The sequence below is a fragment of the Aulonocara sp. 'chitande type north' Nkhata Bay genome, linkage group LG10, assembly GCF_057382095.1.
Source record: "Aulonocara sp. 'chitande type north' Nkhata Bay isolate Kocher_YH1m ecotype deep benthic linkage group LG10, A_spYH_male_GT1.1, whole genome shotgun sequence".
Taxonomy (NCBI): Eukaryota; Metazoa; Chordata; class Actinopteri; order Cichliformes; family Cichlidae; genus Aulonocara; species Aulonocara sp. 'chitande type north' Nkhata Bay.
This window is the reverse complement of record NC_141353.1, coordinates 3,628,190-3,646,716: the sequence shown is the minus strand read 5'-3', so window position 1 is coordinate 3,646,716 and position 18,527 is coordinate 3,628,190. Positions and strand designations below refer to the sequence as shown.

The 18,527-nt window shown below is 39.8% G+C and overlaps 1 protein-coding gene across 1 annotated transcript; it reads left to right on the top strand.

Annotated features, from left to right (window-relative positions):
• The first annotated feature begins 15,240 nt into the window (after positions 1 to 15,240).
• On the top strand, positions 15,241 to 16,897 carry bhlha9 (basic helix-loop-helix family, member a9). The gene has a single exon (XM_086307395.1). It carries the CDS (start codon positions 15,463 to 15,465, stop codon positions 16,318 to 16,320), a length of 858 nt encoding a protein of 285 aa, XP_086163521.1. The 5' UTR covers positions 15,241 to 15,462; the 3' UTR covers positions 16,321 to 16,897.
• Positions 16,898 to 18,527: the final 1,630 nt, after the last annotated feature.

The window sequence follows — 18,527 nt, the reverse complement described above, 5'->3', positions numbered from 1 at the left end:
AAGTAGTTATAGAGTTCCAAACTTTATTTCTGTAGTCATTGTGTGTTTTGTGATTATTTTACCTTCCTGGTCTTGTTATCACTGATTACTTTCACCAGTTTCTTGTTACCTGGCCTTTCCACACCCCTAATTAGCCCTCGGTGTATTTTAGTTACCTTTTATTTTGGACTTTATCAACGAATAAATGGCTGGACTTTTGCTTCAAACTCCATCTTTCAGTGTATCTGCATTTGGGTCCTCACTTCAACACACACTCTGCACCATGACAATTAAACCAGCATTATAGAAAAGCCTTGAAGCTTCCACATGTAGTGTTTTGGCAAACATCATGCTTTTGTTTTTTAATTATTTATTTGTTTTTGGTAAGTTACTTTTTATGGAAGAAAACATGCTAGTTTATCAGCTAGCTTAGTTAGAAAGCTGCATTCCTAACGTACAGCTAATTAGTGCTAAGTAACGGACTACTAAAACGCTAAAACTTTACTCACAAAAACTGATTCAAGGTCTGTATCACATAGCAGACCATAATATTCATCAGATAATGCGACAAAAACAATTTTATATTAATATTATTTTTTTAATGGTGCCAAGTTGGAGCTGAGTCACATGCAAGTGTGCAGGCTTACTTTAAATAAAATTAAAAAAAAGTTTTTGTGAATTTTTTTGAAACTTTACATAAATTATAAAATTACAGCTTAAAAAAATGTTTAGTCCTCACCTGTCTGACCATCTTCATCAGTTTACTTTCACACAGGGTGTGTCTTCTCTCATTCTTTCACGACACCCCACCCCCAACTTTGATGTCGTCTCTCCCTCACTTATTCTGAGGCGATTGTTTTACAATTCTGCTGCTTTTTAATTAATTAATCAGTTAGATTAATGGTAATGTTATAGCTTTATCTGACGGTTTAAGTGCAGACAGGATTCATCCACATTTTGGACCAGAGGAGCAGCTGCTTTATTATAAACCATTCTGTTGTCTAAACCTGAAATCGGTGTAACAGCTGGCCTGTACGCTGTGTAGAGAAGAACATGAAAACAACGTATACCGTCATTTCCTGACCCGCCCAGGCATGTAAGTTACACATTAACTATTTTTCCTTTCTGTATACTATGCAGTCCTAGTTATTAGATTGAGATATCAATTCTGATTTTTGAGTCCTGTTAACTGATTCATTTAGACTTGCTCCAGTGTTGTGCAGCAGTGTTGTATACCTCCGAGTGAAGAAGAATAACACACTACATGAAAGTAATGTGTGAGCTGTATGATTGGTCTTGTGTTCATTGTGGACTGATTTCTATAATTTGACTAATAAAGTTAAACACTGCAAGCTCACTTAGCTCACTTTAAAATATATCTCAGTTGTCTCCATGCATCTTGTATTGTTTAAGGGTCTGAAAAGGAAACTCCTACAAATACATATTTAATGAGGTCAGCTGCAAAAATAACTGTCCATGGGCCAACATGCTGCACCAGAGGAAACCCCTATTTTGGCATTAATAAGCTGCTATTGGGTTGGGACTTAATGAAGATGCTCATTGTCAGTTTGTGCATGACAGGCGTTGACAATGCAGGTATTCTGGTACCTGACCTTATTACATATGGTTACTTAACACAGAATATATTAAAAAAAAACAACAATGTAAATTTACCATGAAAACTGCAAAATAAAACTTTACTAAGAAGTAAAATACAGGTTTATACAGACACACACAACACTCAGCTACTGGGTGTAGGCCTGTGAGATAAAAAGTTACATTTATTTTTGAGTGTAGACACAGTTTTAGCTGACCTCAGGTCAGCAGGCGGCTTGTTCCAAAGACCTGGACTCTCATTTCATCTAATTCTTGGGACAATTAAAAGATCTGCACTTGATGACCTGAGAGGTCTGACTGGGTCTTAGACACTGAGCAAGTCAGAGATGTACTGGGAGACCAAATCACTGAGAGCTGTATGATCTAATAAAAGGATTTTAAAGGCAATTTTGAATTGAAGTGGGAGCCAATTAAATGACTACTGCACATTTTCTAACTAAGATTTAATGCTAAATTTTACCTGAAAAAACACATTATTTTATTTGTGAGAGTGTGTAACTATGATGGCTCAAAGCTCAGCACTTAACCTGTTACTTTGTCCCGTGAAGCTGGCTTTATGGTCCTGCAAACGTGTCCCACCTGTGTAAACAATTCCGGTTGGACAGAGGGGGAGAGGGCTCCCTTGCAGTTTTCCAACAACCCGACTATGCATCTGTGGAACGTATCTGATGAATGGTGACATGTTCACAATCACTGGGAATGGGAATACTGCAAAACAAAAAAGTTCAACATGAAAAGCACAGATGTTCCATTTATGCTGCAGCAGACACTTTTCATTGTTTTTAATGTTTCACTTCAGCTCTCTGTATGTGATCATTTTTGCTCTTCTCTATGGTTGGCTCTCACCAACAACAGCAAAGGTAAGAGTGGCCCGCAGACCAGCTGTACAGCATACTTTGTGCATCCAGCTGACAGAAGAGCTTTTTGCAGGCTGATGGGCCAGTGAATGCACTGCCTCTGCTACACCATAAAACTCACTTGACTCTTCACTCATCCTTCAGATCTGAGCCACTTTCCCCTCATCAGTAATAAACTACTTTCAGCTGCTGACCACAGTGTAGCTCTACATGTTTGATTTGGCAGAGATTTACATCGGATGTCCTTCCTGACGCAACTCCAAAGGGGATTTGTGTCTCATTTATTGAAATCGAGTGAAACTGAACTGGGACATATATTGAAATATATCAAAATACAGCTGTTAATGTGACTGTGTTTGTATGTCTGAACCTGAAAATATCTAATATAAAAATATAAATAAATAGTCTTTTGTTTGTCTTTTAAGCAAGAGGCCCAAGAGGCCCAGTATCTTTGCTGTTTCTAGGACGGCACTCTTCTGGACAGAGATCTTGGGTGTCGTTGCTGGGATCTGTTGGAACCACCTGCCCAGTTTGGGAGACCCAGAGTGCTTCGATTACCTCAGGGACTTCCTTCACTCTCCACATCTTCTCTAACTACTCTCTTAGCCCTTGGTATTTGTAAAGCTTCTTGTCTTCCTTCTTCCTGATTTTGCTGTCACTTGACATCGCTCCCCATCACTGGGGCCTTCTTCCTCAGCTTAACCTTTGCCAGTTTGTCCGTTTGTATCTGGAAGTTACAATGAATCTTAGGTTGGTCATTCTTATCCTAGGGGGTGTGTCCCATTTTTACCTTAGGCCATAGTCATCAAGGGTGTTCCTGCATACTATGCCACTTGGTTATGGCGTTCCATGTATGCTCTGCCCGCTAGCATCTTACTGTAAGATTACAGTTTTCAGTTATAGAGTTTGAAAAACATTTGCAATATGTTACTATACTAATTTGTCTAATTACATTACAGGTACAAATATGTTGTTACTTGCGTTATAAAGATTCTTATCTTTAACTTAACTTATCTTAACGGCTGCTGGACAGAAAGAAAAAATAACATTAAGTGAACATGTTTTTTCTTCATTTAATTCATGTGTAGGAGAAAGAAAATGCAGCAACACAACTTTTCAAGAAAGGAGATACAGACTTTGTACACTGATTTACATTTAAGGAAGGTAATGTGTTTGTATATCTATATAGAAACAGAGGTGATAGAGTTTAATCTAAAAATGGGAAGAAATTTTAAGGCAGTTTAAAACCCAAGTGGTAGAATGTAACTGAGTATGTTTATTCAAGTACTTTCCTTATGTGTTTGACTACTTGTGTCTTTCTTTTCATGCCACTTTCTGCTTCTGTACTCTGCTCGATCTTAGAGTAAAATATTGTCATTTTGACTTCACTAGATTTACCTAAAAAGCTTAAGTTAATTTAGCTTTGCACACAAACCACATAAAGAAACAAGATGATTACAGGATTAGTTGACATAAAATTAGCAACTATTTTATTTAAAGTACATGTGGGAGAATTTCTCTTTTCAGAATTTAGATTAGTACATGTTGCTGTTTTTAGTGAGTAAGTCCAAGTAAAGTAAAGTAGGTCAAAGCAGTGATTTTAGTTTGTTAAACAGTTGTTGATACGAAACTATAATTCTAAGACTTCATGCTCAGTGCAGTCTTTTTGCCACTAGAGGGCAAACTTTGTTTAAAAGTTAATGGGTAAATGAAGTGTTCAAAACAACATAAAAGAGAGGAGCGTCTGCAATGACAAGGATCTTGGCTCCTGACCGCATGTAGATATTTATATATTAAAGTAAATTTATCAAACATGTATGGGACATTGTCTGGTCTGTAGTCTGTTACAAGTCAAGGTTCTGTGTTTTGACATTTACTTTATACCAGAAAACAGAAAAATGTATCAATGTAAAGATAAGTTCATACTCCTCCCCATTCAAACCTCTTGTTCCTGTAAGGATGTGGTGTATGTAGACAAGTACAAGTGCTCTCCACATCTAATATACACATTCATGGTACTTAATATTTAACTCATGAAACAACTGGAGAGACTTTATGTTTTGCAAACAAAGAAAATATGTGTGTGACACAGAATTTCCCATTCTTTCTAACAATATGGTCAAAGTGTATTTATTCTTCATTTTCACTAATGATCCCTTCGTGGTTACCCTTTAGAAAACAATTCTCACTTCTTCTCACTTCTTCATTTTAGCATCACTGTGGATTTTTGTGACAATTACAGCAAGTCCTATTTGAATGTTCAAATGAGCATCTTATTATTTTTATAAGCTTCAAAATGTTTCATTTGCTTACATTAAAAACACTTTTGAACTACTGGTACAAATTAGGTTTCAAGATTAAAAAAAAAGAGAGACTTGTAGTGCATGTAGCAGCTTTTTCCACTGAGTGATTAACAGCCAGAGGTGAGACAAGGTTATGACCTCTGCTGGGCCGAAGTGAAGGGCAGGGCTGCAAGGCAGCAATTAGCAGTGACCACATAATGACAAAACTCCGAGGTCTAGCTAACTTTCCTTTGCTCTTAAACAAGCACAATCTCTGCCAACAAGACAGCTGTTGTGCATTTGTTTTTAGATTTGTATGTAAATTATTTTCACTTTGCCATAACAGATCATCTGCCGCTCTATCTCTAGCATCCTCTTCTGTCACACCAACCCTACTGCGTGCCTTCTTAAACTACATCCATGAACCTCCTCTGACATCTTTCTCTTTTCCTCCTGCCCAGCTACGCCATATTCAGCATCTTTTGCTCACTACATCCACCGTCCCTCCGCTGTACATGTCCGAACCATCTCTAACTTTGCTCCACCTGAGCTGTCCCTCTGATGTACTCCTTTCTAATCCTGTCCATCCTGCTCACTCCCAGTGACAATCTAATCATCTTCATCTCTGCCAATCCCAGCTTGGCCTCCTGTCTTTTTGTCAGTGCCACTGGTTTCCTAACCGTACATCACAGCAGGTGTCACTATCATCTTGTAAAGCTGAACTTTCAGTCTTGCTGTTGACCCTCTTTCACAAATCACCTGGACACTTCTCTCCACCCACTCCAACCTACCTACCCTCTCTTCTTCTTCTCTCTTGTATACCTCAAGTGTATCATGTCTTGTGTCGACCAGCTTTTATTCCTTATCTCTTCAGAGCATACCTCCAGACTCTCTACTCTCACTGTAGACCACAGTGTCATCTGCAAACATCATAGCCCGCGGAAACTCCTGACAAACTCCTACTTGACCTCATCTGTCAACCTGTCCATCACCATCACCAAGAAGATCCCTGATGTAATCTAACCCCCACTTTGAATCCATCTGTCACTCCTACCTCACCGCTGCCTCACTGTCCTCATATATGTCCTGCACCACCCTCACATACTGCTCTGCCACTCCTGACTTCCTCACGCAGCACCACAGTTCCTCTCTTGGTACCCATATACTCTCTCTAGAGTCACAAAGACACGGTGCACCTCTGTCTGACCTCTATAATCAAAGCAAACATCACATCTGTAATGCTCACTGATTGTCACCTCTCTTCTTAACTCTCACATGTGAGTACTCTCACATCTTCTCATTCCATTTACTTCGCTCGTTATTACATTTCCTTGTTTCCATTTCTGTCTTTAATCACTTTAACCTGCTGCACATCCTTTCAATGCACACATTTCTTCACCACTTCACATTTAAAGAAGAAAGGGATGGGACAAATCTGACCGTGCGACCAAGCTACTCAGCGTCAAAAGACTATTGCTATTGCTGTGTGATTTATTAAAATTACTGAAGGTTGCATTACACCTGCTAGCTGCAAATAATCATGTGCAGTTCCTTAAAGTAGACAGAAAGAAAACATATTACTAACAGAGAAATAGTTTTCTATACGATGATCACTGCGAAAAGTGCAGCCTTACCTAATGTCCACCCTACTGTTACTCATTTATATTAAGATTTTAAAATCTAGTTGGTACTGCTTTCAGAACTACACATGACTGTTTGCAGCTAGCAGGTTGTTAATGCTATCCATCAAGTCTAACAGCACCTCAGCTAACACCAGCTAACAATATTAGCTTGGTAATAGTAATAAATCACACAGCAATAGTACATTACATAGTTATAAAAAGCATGACAATATATCAAGTAATCCAACGTATTCAGAATACGTTACAAATTACATTTTGAGCCATATATTCTGTAATCTGTAGTGGAATAAATTTAAAAATGTCATCTTCCAACACTGCAAAACTGTGTAATTTTAAAACTGTATATATACTGTATATTCTGTGTGTTTATTATCTCACTCTTATTGCCTGTTTATGCACTGTCCTTATCTTCAACGTCATGCTGCTCTGTTGTATCTTAATTGACCCTTGGTGATAAAAAAAGTCTTTCTGATTCTGGTACAACTCATTATAAACCTTTTCTTCTGCCCTCTCATCTCTTTGGTATACACCTTGCATCCTAACACTCCTGCCTACTTTCTTCATTTCCCTAACTCTTCAGTTCTTTGTTGACTTCTTCCTTCGCATACTTTCATACTTTTGTACTTCCAATGCCACCATCAAGTCTTTTCTTTTCTGTCTTCTTTTCCCTGTCCAAAGGATACACCAAACACTTTAGCTGTTTCTGTCACCACCACAGTTCTATCTCATCTGGTAACTCTTCCTTACCATCCGCAATCTGTCTCAACTCTTACCTGAACTCTAAGCAACAGTCTTCTACGGGTTTTCTTCCGGCACCCTGTATAGTCAACAGCATTAGAGACAGTCATTGTTAACCCAATCCAGGATGGAAAACTTATCGTTTGTGATTCACATGTTTGATTTAGCTTTTAGTTTTTTCACCCATCTGATGCAACCCTCCCATTTCATCTGGGCTTGGGACAGGCAGTAGAAGTACACTGGCTTGCGCCCCCTCATCACTGGGTTGATTATGATTCATACTATCAGTCTGGTGAATTCAACTATGCTCTCTGCGAACTCTTATCCAAGTCTTGTAAAGTTCAACTCGCTAGCTATAGCAATGCTCTGTGGTCAGAGAGCCCCACTTTAACTGCTGTGGGTTGTGTGGGAACTATCCTTCAGACTCTTAACTTTGACCACATGTTCCAACACTCCAAGTGGACCCTATAATGATAACCCAGCATAATGACTGACTTCTTGTTAGAAGGAATGCTCTATGAACATACACCGCTGCTTTTTCTTTCTTTTCTTTTTTTTTTAAAAACCTGGAATCTTTGTTGTGTGCAAAAAAAAACTACTAATACTAAGGAACATGAATCACGGTTAAGTGTAGAGTTTAGTGTCTTCTGCCCTGGAAAGTAACATTTTTTGTAGCAATTTATGTAATTTGTATTACAGCTCCATTTCAAATGCAGTTGGCATGCTGCATAAAACATAAACTGAGCAAACTGAAGGGTAAAATCAATCAGGTCAAATCTTTATTTCATTGAAAACAGTATAAAGAAATGGATGGATTTGCTGTGATTTCCAGACCTGTAGACCAGGGGCCTGCACTAATAACAGACAAAATTCAATAGTAGAAATCACTGCATGAGCTCGGGAACACTGCTGAAAACTATAATGGACTGTGGTGAAGTGGTTAGTATCACTTGTTTTGACATATCCAAATTTGAAAATGACTCTGGAAATCATAGACGATGTGTTTAATAGGCTAAAGAGGAGAGTAAGCATTAGCGCACAGTTCAGTCATTCATTCATGATGGAAATGCACACTTGTGTGTACTACACGAATAACTTCTACATCCGCCAAGGTCCCATTATTGCTGAGCAACGTATGCAGGCTTTGAAGTAAGGCTTTCAGCAAGACAATGCCTGCCAAACAAAACACTGCAGATATTTCACCATCATGGCAGAAGAGTGAAAGATTCTTGGTCCAGACATGACAACAGTTTGCACATATGAAATATGTGACAAAGAACGTATCGTACTGTTGAGCAGCTGAAATCTTAAAGCAAGCAAAAACAGCAAATTAGTCTCCTCGGCTCAAAAACACTTAAGAGTGCGTTTCAAAGAAGCAGCAACTCAACATGCAGCAGACTTTCAAATGAAAATAAGTTAGCAGAACAAAAAATCCAATGATTTCATTGCATTGTGTTTTTTAATCAGTGTTTTACACCGAGGCCGGTGATTCATATCATGATTCAAGGAAAAGGGGAGGAAGTGTTCCTACATTCCTGTGCGAAGGAAACTGTTAGACATGTCATGACATCAGTACTGACAGATCTGCAAGGTTTTGTTACATGACATAAATCACTGAGGGAAGGTTATAGAAATGTTCTGCTTATGGCTAAATTAGAGAGTGCATGTTTTTTAGTGGCCCAAACATTACACGTGCTGGCATGGCAACCAGCCTGCCTTTCTGACCCGACTCTAACAAAAACAACTCAGTCGGCTGCTGCTCGTATCTCAGAGGCAGGCCAAACACTTGATCACGTATATATCTGGACGATGATAACTAAGTAAGTAACTGCTCAGATCTTTCACTCATTTTTCAGCTGTTATGAATAACTGCACTGAAAAGTGATGACAACATATTTATTAACCCCGGTTACTACGCACTCTTCTCGATAAGCAACCTTCTACTTTACGAGTGTTATTTTTGCGCCTCATAAATCAAAACACTTTCAAGTTTTGAGAGAGAGATAAACCACTGGAAACGTCTCTAATGTTGCAGAGTAAACTTCAACATGCCTCTATGATTAATAGCCAACACTGTGACAGATATCCAGTGAATAACACTTTCAATGGTGAGCTGTGCGTGCTGAAATACGCAGAACCCGAACCCGTTTCAACCCGACGACTAAGATTTTATAGCAGACGTGTATGCTGAAAGGGATTACCGCACCCCATTACACGTAACTGCCAGTAATTTCAGACAGAGTGATTCACAATTGTTGTGTCATTTGGTTTACTGTTTTTAACATATTTGAAAAATATCACATCACATCAGCAAAGGATGTGTGTTTCACGCAGGTATGTTTCTTCAGCGTGTGCCGACAGATTATACCACAGGTCAGGCTGAAGCTCGGACTACAGACGTCAGGTCTCACTTTGTGACTCTAAGCAGGCTGATCATCTCCTTTTGCAAGGGGCAAAAATGACAAAGATATACTGATCGGCACATAAATATTTACATATTAAAATTTGTTAACCAATTAATGTAGTTTAAAAAAAAACAATTTCTCACTTTCTTTTTAGCTCCAGTTGCAAGTTGCTTTGAAATGAAGATTTTACATATAAAATATATACAGAGAAATCAAAAAAGTGAGCTGCTGGTTTTCATGTTGTGCAGCTGCACAACGTTAAAACTATTGAGAAGCGAAGTGAATAATATTGGTCTCTTTGCTACAATGTGCTGTTCTTCTGGAAAACCTGACTTCTTATCCTTCACGTGCGTGTTACTTTGCTATGTTCCTCCCATCTAAAATGTATTGTTAAAACCAATAAAACCCACAATATGCTTGGATTATGACTTATGTTACTTGGTTATTTTGTGTTTAAAGTGTAATAAGATGTTACTGCAAAGGATAAGTTGATAGGCTTGTATTTCTGGTACAGTTACTTAAAATTAATGTTTCCAATTGCTAATATTTCCAAAGGATTGCAGCGTTTTTGCAATAAAGGGGATTAGTGTGTGGCAAATGAAATTACTGCCACGAATGACCACAGATTGGCAGTATTGGCACTGATCACACTGATTTTTAGACAAATGAAGAAAAGAAAGAAGTTGTGGTGTGAGAAATAGCAGAGGGGCCGAGATAACCACAAAGTTATTATCTGAGAGGAGGCTTTTTATTGAGGTGAGAAAATTCTGTGGCAGACACCAAAAACATACATTAACATACCACTGCAAAGCCAAGGTTAGCGAGCCTGGACTTTACTCACTTATTACCCCTAACTATCCCTTAGGAAATATACATCTATAATGTTTGGCACACAGACCTCTAATAACAAACGGCTAACAACCAGTCATTATGGGGGTTTGAGCAAGAGATTTACAAATCTTAGGTTCAGCAGCGTTGGACTGGTTCCTCCTGCTTGAAAATTGTTATTCTGTCAAGGGCACGGCGAGCGGCGTGATAAAATCTTGTGATTTATTCTCGGTGGCTGATAATTACTGGTGTCTTGTCACCTGTCAAAAATGAATGGACGGGGAGAGTCCGAGGCTGTAGTCTTCATGCTCTTTACACCACAGCAGTAAATCTGACATGTTTGTGAAGCCATAAATCAATGCCTGCGATAAAGCCTGTGCGCTTCATGGAGCTGAGCAGCAATGGGCTGCACTTTTCAAACCATTTAAGCTATGGAGGTATGCAGGGTTATTTGAAAGGTGTGGTAAGTACAGTGGTTTAAGTGGTTGCTTTATAACTTCACAGGAATGGTCAATTGCAAACCAAGGCAGAAAAAAGTTTGCAAAGTTACAAGTTTGCTGTGCAAAAATCTTAGGAGTGAAAAATCTTAAGATCTATGCTTTTAAAACATGTAAGTGAGAAGGATTTTTTTTAATGAAGCATGGACATATGAATTGCAAACTATACATAAAAACGTCTATGTATGCAAACTATACAAAGAAAAGCACCTGAACTTCTTTAAGTTGCTGTCCAGACGTGTTTCTTTCCAAGCTCCTTAGACTACGATGACCTGGATGACTGAGAACTTTCACAGACACAGTCACAGTGTGGGCACATTATAAAGTAACACAGTCTGTAATACAGTAATGTACTGCACAGCTCCTAGTACGTCTGTATCCATATTACTGTTCACATTGATAGGTGGCACATACTTTATGCTTCTTCCCTGTTATTAAAATGATTTGTGGTGATACGTGAGATTTAACATTATATTGTTAACTGGCAATCATGTATGTATATTCCAAAGTAACCAGTGATTTAGCCCTTTAACAGATGGTAGTGGATGTATTTGTGTAAGTTGGCTTTAAAGTCCTCAAAGAAAATGCATTCTTATTTTCCACATACTTAACTTAAAATGGGTTTGGTGTAAAGACTCAACAGTTTTTTTGAGACTTTTAAAAATGTCTGTGTTTCACTTGTTTTTAGCAAATAGTGCAGAAAAAATGTAATCAAGGTATGAAAAAACTTTTTTCATGTAGGTTTATGTATTCAGTTATATTCAGTTAAAAAACATAGGAACCAAACATAACCCAGGTGAATAGAAAATACTGTTTTAAATGATATTTTAATTAATATTTTTATATTAGATGACCTCTAAGTTGCTACTTCTGAATAAAGACAAAACTGAGGTTATTGTGTTTTGCCCTAAAAATTTTAAAAACATGGTGTCTGATCAGATAGTTATTTTAGATTATATTACCGTGGCCTCTGTGAGGAATCAGGACCAGGATATTTTCTTCAGTGTGCACATTCAACAAATATGCAGGACTGCCGTCTTGCATATCTGCAAAAGCTCTAAAACTAGGAACATCCTTAGAGTAATGCTGAAACATTAGTTCATGCATTTATTACTTCTAGGCTCGACTATTGTAATTCATTTTCATCAGGTTGGCTCCTTAAAAAGCCCTCCGTTGATCCATATTGCTCCAGTGAGAGTACTGGTTGGGCTAGAAAGACAGAGCACATTTCTCCCTCATTTGCTTCTGTTCACTGATTCTGTGTTAAATCCAGAATTGAATTTGGAATCCTTCTGCTCACATAAAATGTCTTGAATAATCAGGCTCCATCATATATTAAATACCTCATAGTACCATAGTGTCCCAGTGGAGCTCTTAGCTCTCAGACTGCCGGCTTACTTGTGGAACGGGCTCCCAGTTTGGATTTGGGAGACATACACTCTCTCCATGTCTGGAATTAGATTTTAAACCTTCCTTTTTGATAAAGCTCATAGTTAGTGCTGGATCAGGTGACCCTGCACCATCCCTTAGCTATGCTGCAATAGGGGTAAGCTGCTGGGGGCAGTGTTTCTTCTTCACCCACCTCTCACTATGTGTCACTGTCACTATTATACCACTAATAATTTTAAAATCTAGCTCTCTGCCCTAAATGTTTTCGTCCTATTTCCCTCTGCGCTCTTCTCTTTTACTTCATCTTCAACCGGCCACGGCAGACAACCACCCCTCCCCGAGCATGGTTACGCTGGTTTCTTCCTGTTAAAAGGACGTTTTTCCTTCTTACCATCACCAAGTCCTTTCTCATAGGCGGGTCGTCTGATTGTTGGAGTTCCCTGTCTATGTAAAGCAGGGGTGTCAAACTCCAGGCCTCGAGGGCTGGTGTCTTGCAGGTTTTAGATCTCACCCTGGGTCAACACACCTGAAACAAATGATTAGGTCATTACTAGACCTTTGGAGAACTTCAAAACATGTTGAGGAGGTAATTTAGCGATTTAAATCAGCTGTGTTGGATCAAGGACACATCTAAAACCTGCAGGACACCGGCCCTCGAGGCCTGGAGTTCGACACCTGTGATGTAAAGGAAATTTATGTGGGGAAAAAATGTATCAAAACCTACCTGACTGTATGTGACAAAGTCATTTCCAAGTCTGGAAAGTCTGGATCTGATTGATATCCTCTGGCATGACCTTAAATATGTTTTTTCTGCTCAAAAACCTTCCAGTGTATCTGAATTAAGACAATTCTGCAAAGAAGAGTGGGCCAAAACTGAAAGACTCACTAATGAAAAGTCACTGCCAATGATCACATAAACGCTTGACTCTATTCCTCCTGCCAAGGATATCACAACCAAGTACTGGGTTTAGGAGCAAAGTGTTTGGGTCACTTTCTTTCCCTTAATAAATCACATTTTCATTCTAAAACTGCCTTTTGGGTTATCTTTGTCAAATATTAAAATTTATTTGGCAATCTGAAGTAAAATAAATCAAGAAGGGGCAAATGCTTTTTTACAGCACTATAATTAGATGTCCTTCTTCTGTGTGTGTAATGTTTTTAAAGGTTGCTACCTCAGAGCTTCGCAGTGACCTTCAGTTCAGTGTTTTGCTACTAGAGTCTATTCTTTACTTGGCTCAAAGCTTAACTATGACCTTACTATCCACTCTAAAATCTGACATAAAGAAACAAGTGAAAGGAAAACAGGAAATCTGCAGTACTCCTCAGCACTGATTGCCAAGGTCTCTGTTACTATGTTGGAGGAATGGAGTACTATTCTTTCAAAGGATTTTCTTTTATTTGGTATCTAGTACACTGGCTTAAAATCAGACAGCGTAAAAATGAGAAATGCCAAGTATTCACTGAGCCTTCATGTCTGGTGGATGGAACAACACCACTGATGATAGAAATGTTTCATCACAGCATAACTGTGAATAACTGTATTGTATTAATTTGCAGTGAGGGAACATCCACCCCTTTGAACATACAAGCATATATGTTCTTTATTTAAATACTCAGGAAAGAAAAACAAGAGAAACGAGACACAAAGCGCTGTCTTTGTCCATTACCGCGAACAATAAATCATACATTATAATCATTTTGCAAACTGCAGTAAGATTTCCGTATTTAATATTAAACTGCATTACAACATTGCATCTGACTTTAAATGGATCCCCATCTCCACTTGCAAAAGACTGAAAGATCGATAGCCTAAGCCGGCACCAATTGCAGGTTCTGATTGTAAAATATTTGCCCCCTTTTTTCCCTCTGTCTTTGAAGTCTAAGGCTCGCTCTGCTCTTGTCCTCCAGTGCTGCCCAGGCCTGATTTATGAGGACAAGTTCCAGGGAAGCTACTCTAAATTACATGGCCCTTAAGCCTGAGCAGAGAGATACAGAGAGAAGGAGAATCGCCACTCCAGAGACGGCTAATTGCAAGCTTGAATCTAACCCAAGGTAGATAAGAAGGTTGCTTACTTCCCAGGCTTGACACATGGGGAAGCGCATATAACAGGTAAATGTGCAATTTGTCATGAAGATCTGTGGGACTAATTTGATAGAAGATGTATTTAAATGAATAATGAATATGCCTTCATTAGTAAATAATGTAAAATTACATATTGTACAGGGCAGAGAAAGAAGTCATTGTGGGGAACAATCAGACTGAGCATGCTGTTGTTTGTAAAGGTGAAAGACAGAGTGACCGAAGGCCTGTGATTAAAGAAAAGTGAATTACAGCTGAATGAAATGAGCCAAGATGTTGATATTGAACTAATTAAATAAAGTAAAAATAAAAACTAGACTCTTGAAAACATTTTTAACCAACTGAAATGATTTTGCGACCATTTATTGTCAGTAAGTTCGTTATTTGTTAGTTCGGTAAAATTTTATGACAGTTTGTCTGATGAGGCATCGATAGATGTGCTTATTGAGACGCTGCATGTCTACAAGACTGTGAGTCAACTGTTCTCACAAAGTTTTATTGGACTAATTTTCCTAAATCTGACATATGCTCCATAAAAGTGTAAGTAATACTGAAACTGGTAGAAACTAAGACAAAGTTAAAACGTTTCAAACTGTAAAACTTAAACTAAACTGCCTTGAAAACAAAAGGAAATAAAAAACAATCAGAAAATGGAAAACTATAATAACTGTGGTATGAAGCAAACTGGCATTTCCAAAGTGCAGCATTTTGCTTTTATTTTACAATGAAGTGTTGAAACTCTCCTGTGAGGGAGAGTCAGAGTAGAAGGAGGAGGACGTGTCAGTGCCATTTGCCTTGAGGGTGCCCATAAACCTGAAGAGGGAGAGAGAGTGCATCATTCTTTACAGGTGAGTATACCATGTGACCTCAAGATCTTTAAAAAGCAGGTAAACCTGTCTTGTTGAGGCACAAGTTATCACACAGCACCAGGGGACTCAGAGCAGGAGAATACACGGGCTGTCGGCACAGCAGCAAACACCGACAGCCCCACAAAAGAAGCCGAGGCACATCAGCGAGCGTGCGACGGAGTGCTGGAACCCTGCACTCACAGCTCCTCGTGCAAACCACATCTAGGATTTTCACTGAAATTGCACTACAAGAAGGAAGATTTTACGTTGTCTCATCTGGTGTGCGCACTACTGACACAATGAGCTGCAGCAGCGTTGCGAGCTCCGAGTTCTCTGAGGAAGAGCTTGAACTTGGCGGTCTGGTCCAATGCGAAGATGAAGGAAGTCCCAAGCCATCATTCCAAGACGAGAGTTCAACCAGCAGCCCAAGCGAAGCAGAGGAAGGCCAAACCAAGAAGCGCAACCGACCGGTTCGCTCAAAAGCTCGAAGAATGGCCGCTAATGTCCGCGAGCGAAAACGCATTATGGACTACAACCAGGCGTTCAATGCCCTCCGTGTTGCCCTGAACCATGACCTCAGTGGCAAACGGCTGTCCAAGATTGCCACACTGCAGCGAGCCATCAACCGCATCTCTGCTCTCTCAGTTTTCCTGAGCTCTCATCCACCCAGTAAGCCCTGCACCCACCGTGAGTGCAACAGGTCATCAGTGGGACCGGCAGCGATGGGGGCGTCACGGCTTGAGCAGACCAGGTTAACAGTTCCTTGTCCGGAGCATCAGAGCTACGTCCCCTGGCACGCATCCATCTCTCAACAGATGCAGCCACAGCCAGCGCCTCACATGCACAGACCTCATGCCTACGTAGACAACACAGTGCCATCATGTCCCCCATCACCACACTACCCTTGTTATCCCACCGAGGGACAGTTTTATGCCTCACACAGACACTGTGGCACCCCCTGTGATCTTCCACCCAGCCCTCTGAGATACCCTCAGGTGGATGAGGGGTTGGGATACCAGCCGGGGATGTGGGCCTCCTGCACTCAGGGATACATGGACACCTTTGCAGAGCCATCTGCTACTCTGGGACTTCCATGGCAGGTGAGCTACCTGCAGGAGCCGGAGAGCAGCTTCCCCCTGTGCTCTGATATACTGTAACAAGCTTCACGAGTACTGTGAAGTCCTGAAAACTGAAGAACCCTGATGGACTTTTTAAGGGTTTGAGGGAGTAACCTTGTGCTCTTACTGTTGCTGTTATTGAAACTTACAGGAAGGCTGTGATTGTAGAGCAAACTATAGTCCTGCAAGCTGAACACAGATAAAGGAGCAATGGCAATCTAGACTGCAGAATGTTACATATGTTAGGTATTTTGTTTTGATGTTGAATTTGAAAATGTTAATTCTAAAGAATGTTTTGCAATCTACAGATGACAATTCACATAATTATATTTTTGCTGTGCTAAATTGTCCCCTTTTTCGGCCTTCTGCAAAGGATGAATTATTGGAGTTGCATTAGTAAATGTAAGGTAATAAAAATGGGTGTGTCGGAAATAAAAACAGACAGACTAGCATAAAAAACAGTGCTATGTAACTATGCATACAGCATGCTAGCTTTCAAGTAGTACAAAGCGCTCTGAAAGAAAATGTGACTAAGATCTGGTTTCAACATTCAACATGCTTATGTATTTATTCTCTGACTTTAAAAAGTACAGTCTGTTTGTGTTGTAAAGACGCTGCTTTTCCTTTGCTTTTTCCAAGCTTGAAAATTAAATGTTTAAAATGATAGATGACTCTTTTTATGGCTCCTTTCATAAGAAAACAGAAAATGCATATGATTCCCAGGACTACAACACTGCACTAACACAAAGCTTGCATTAAGCGTGTGCATCAGTGTGTGCATGCATGCCTGTGGGAGTGTGTTTGATTATAGCCTAAGGCTGGTAGCCTCTGCCATTCAGAGTGTGAGATGACAGAGGTCCTTCACTCAGATGAGAAACGTCCGTACAAGCCCATTCTTGCCATTCTTCTTGGAGGAGAGAACTCACTGTGTTATTTACTTACAGCACAATAAAAACACGAGTAGAAGGCAAGAATGGCGAAGCAACAAAAGCACATAAAAATCAGGCAATACTGGTTGAAAATTGTATGTATTGGCTCTTGAAAAGAATTCACTTCTTATATTGTACCTTTCAGTTCAAACACTGAGAGGTCAGCTGATCTTCTTTGAAATCAGAAACAGCGAATAGTAAACACAAGTCATCCTAGACCGGCTTATATTAGTCAATAACAGCTTTCCCTCCCCTGCTGAGCAGCATGTCATGGAAAACAGCTTTAATGTTAGACCATAGGACGAAGCCCACCGACAGATTTATATGGGTTCAGGAAGGAAGAGTGTGCCCCGTCATCAGCAAGGTGAAATCCCCTTTTGGGCTGCACCGGCCTGGAGGTACAGCTGGGTGTGTTCAGGGTTGTTTTTTTTGAACGTCCTGGAGGTCTCCCAACAGGAGCCTCGAGACGCTGCTGAAAATTGGTGGCCTGGGGAGAACTACTGTGGGCTTGGTGGAGAAATAAATGGTGTGGTGCAGCAACAATTAGCAGACAGGAAGGAAAGGGAATGTGGACAAAGAGATGAATGGAGAGTGAAATAATAGGAAGAGGAGGATATAGGTGGTGAGAAAAAGGGGGAGAGTCACTACACTTTGAGCCTGTCGTTCAGCTTCTGTGCAGACGTGAATCACTGGAAAACCTTGAGTCACCAGTGAGAGACGAGTGTGGCTGATAGCACTCGATGACGGCATGTCTCTTCCTCCTCCCTTTCTGGCACAAATGTGGATCTTCGCTTAACTCATTGCAAGGGTACCTACTGGTTTGGGTCCTCAAGAGACTACCAAGAGCTGTACCACAGCTTGTCACTGATCCGTTACAGAATCAAAATCAGAGAAACTCCTTATCCACACAGGCAAAAAAAAGTGCTGTTCAAAAGAGCGATAATCGAAATAGATTTACAACTTTCCAAAGCCTGGGACAGCACATCTTCTGCTAAGGTCAATGCTTTATCTTGTTATGGGTTCTGTTTTTGTCTGTGTTCATAAAATTTTAGTTTAGTAGCTTTTGTGTTGTCGACAGACAATGGTAACAAAAGCACACAACAAAAAAAACACAACAAAACTCACAAAAAATCCCCCATAAAATACTAGCAGCCTTCTAATAGCAGGTGCTAATACCATTGATATTATATCAATGGTATTAGCACCTGTACTAGTCCAAGATTTTTAGTAGATGCATCTATGGTAAGAATATCTAATTACATTGCCTCGTTATCGATTTATCGCATTCACAAACTTGGGTGTCCACACTGCAGGGTG

What these genes read in the sequence shown, in the direction of transcription:
- bhlha9 (XM_086307395.1), top strand. Translation starts at nt 15,463, where the DNA reads ATGAGCTGCAGCAGCGTTGCGAGCTCCGAGTTCTCTGAGGAAGAGCTT.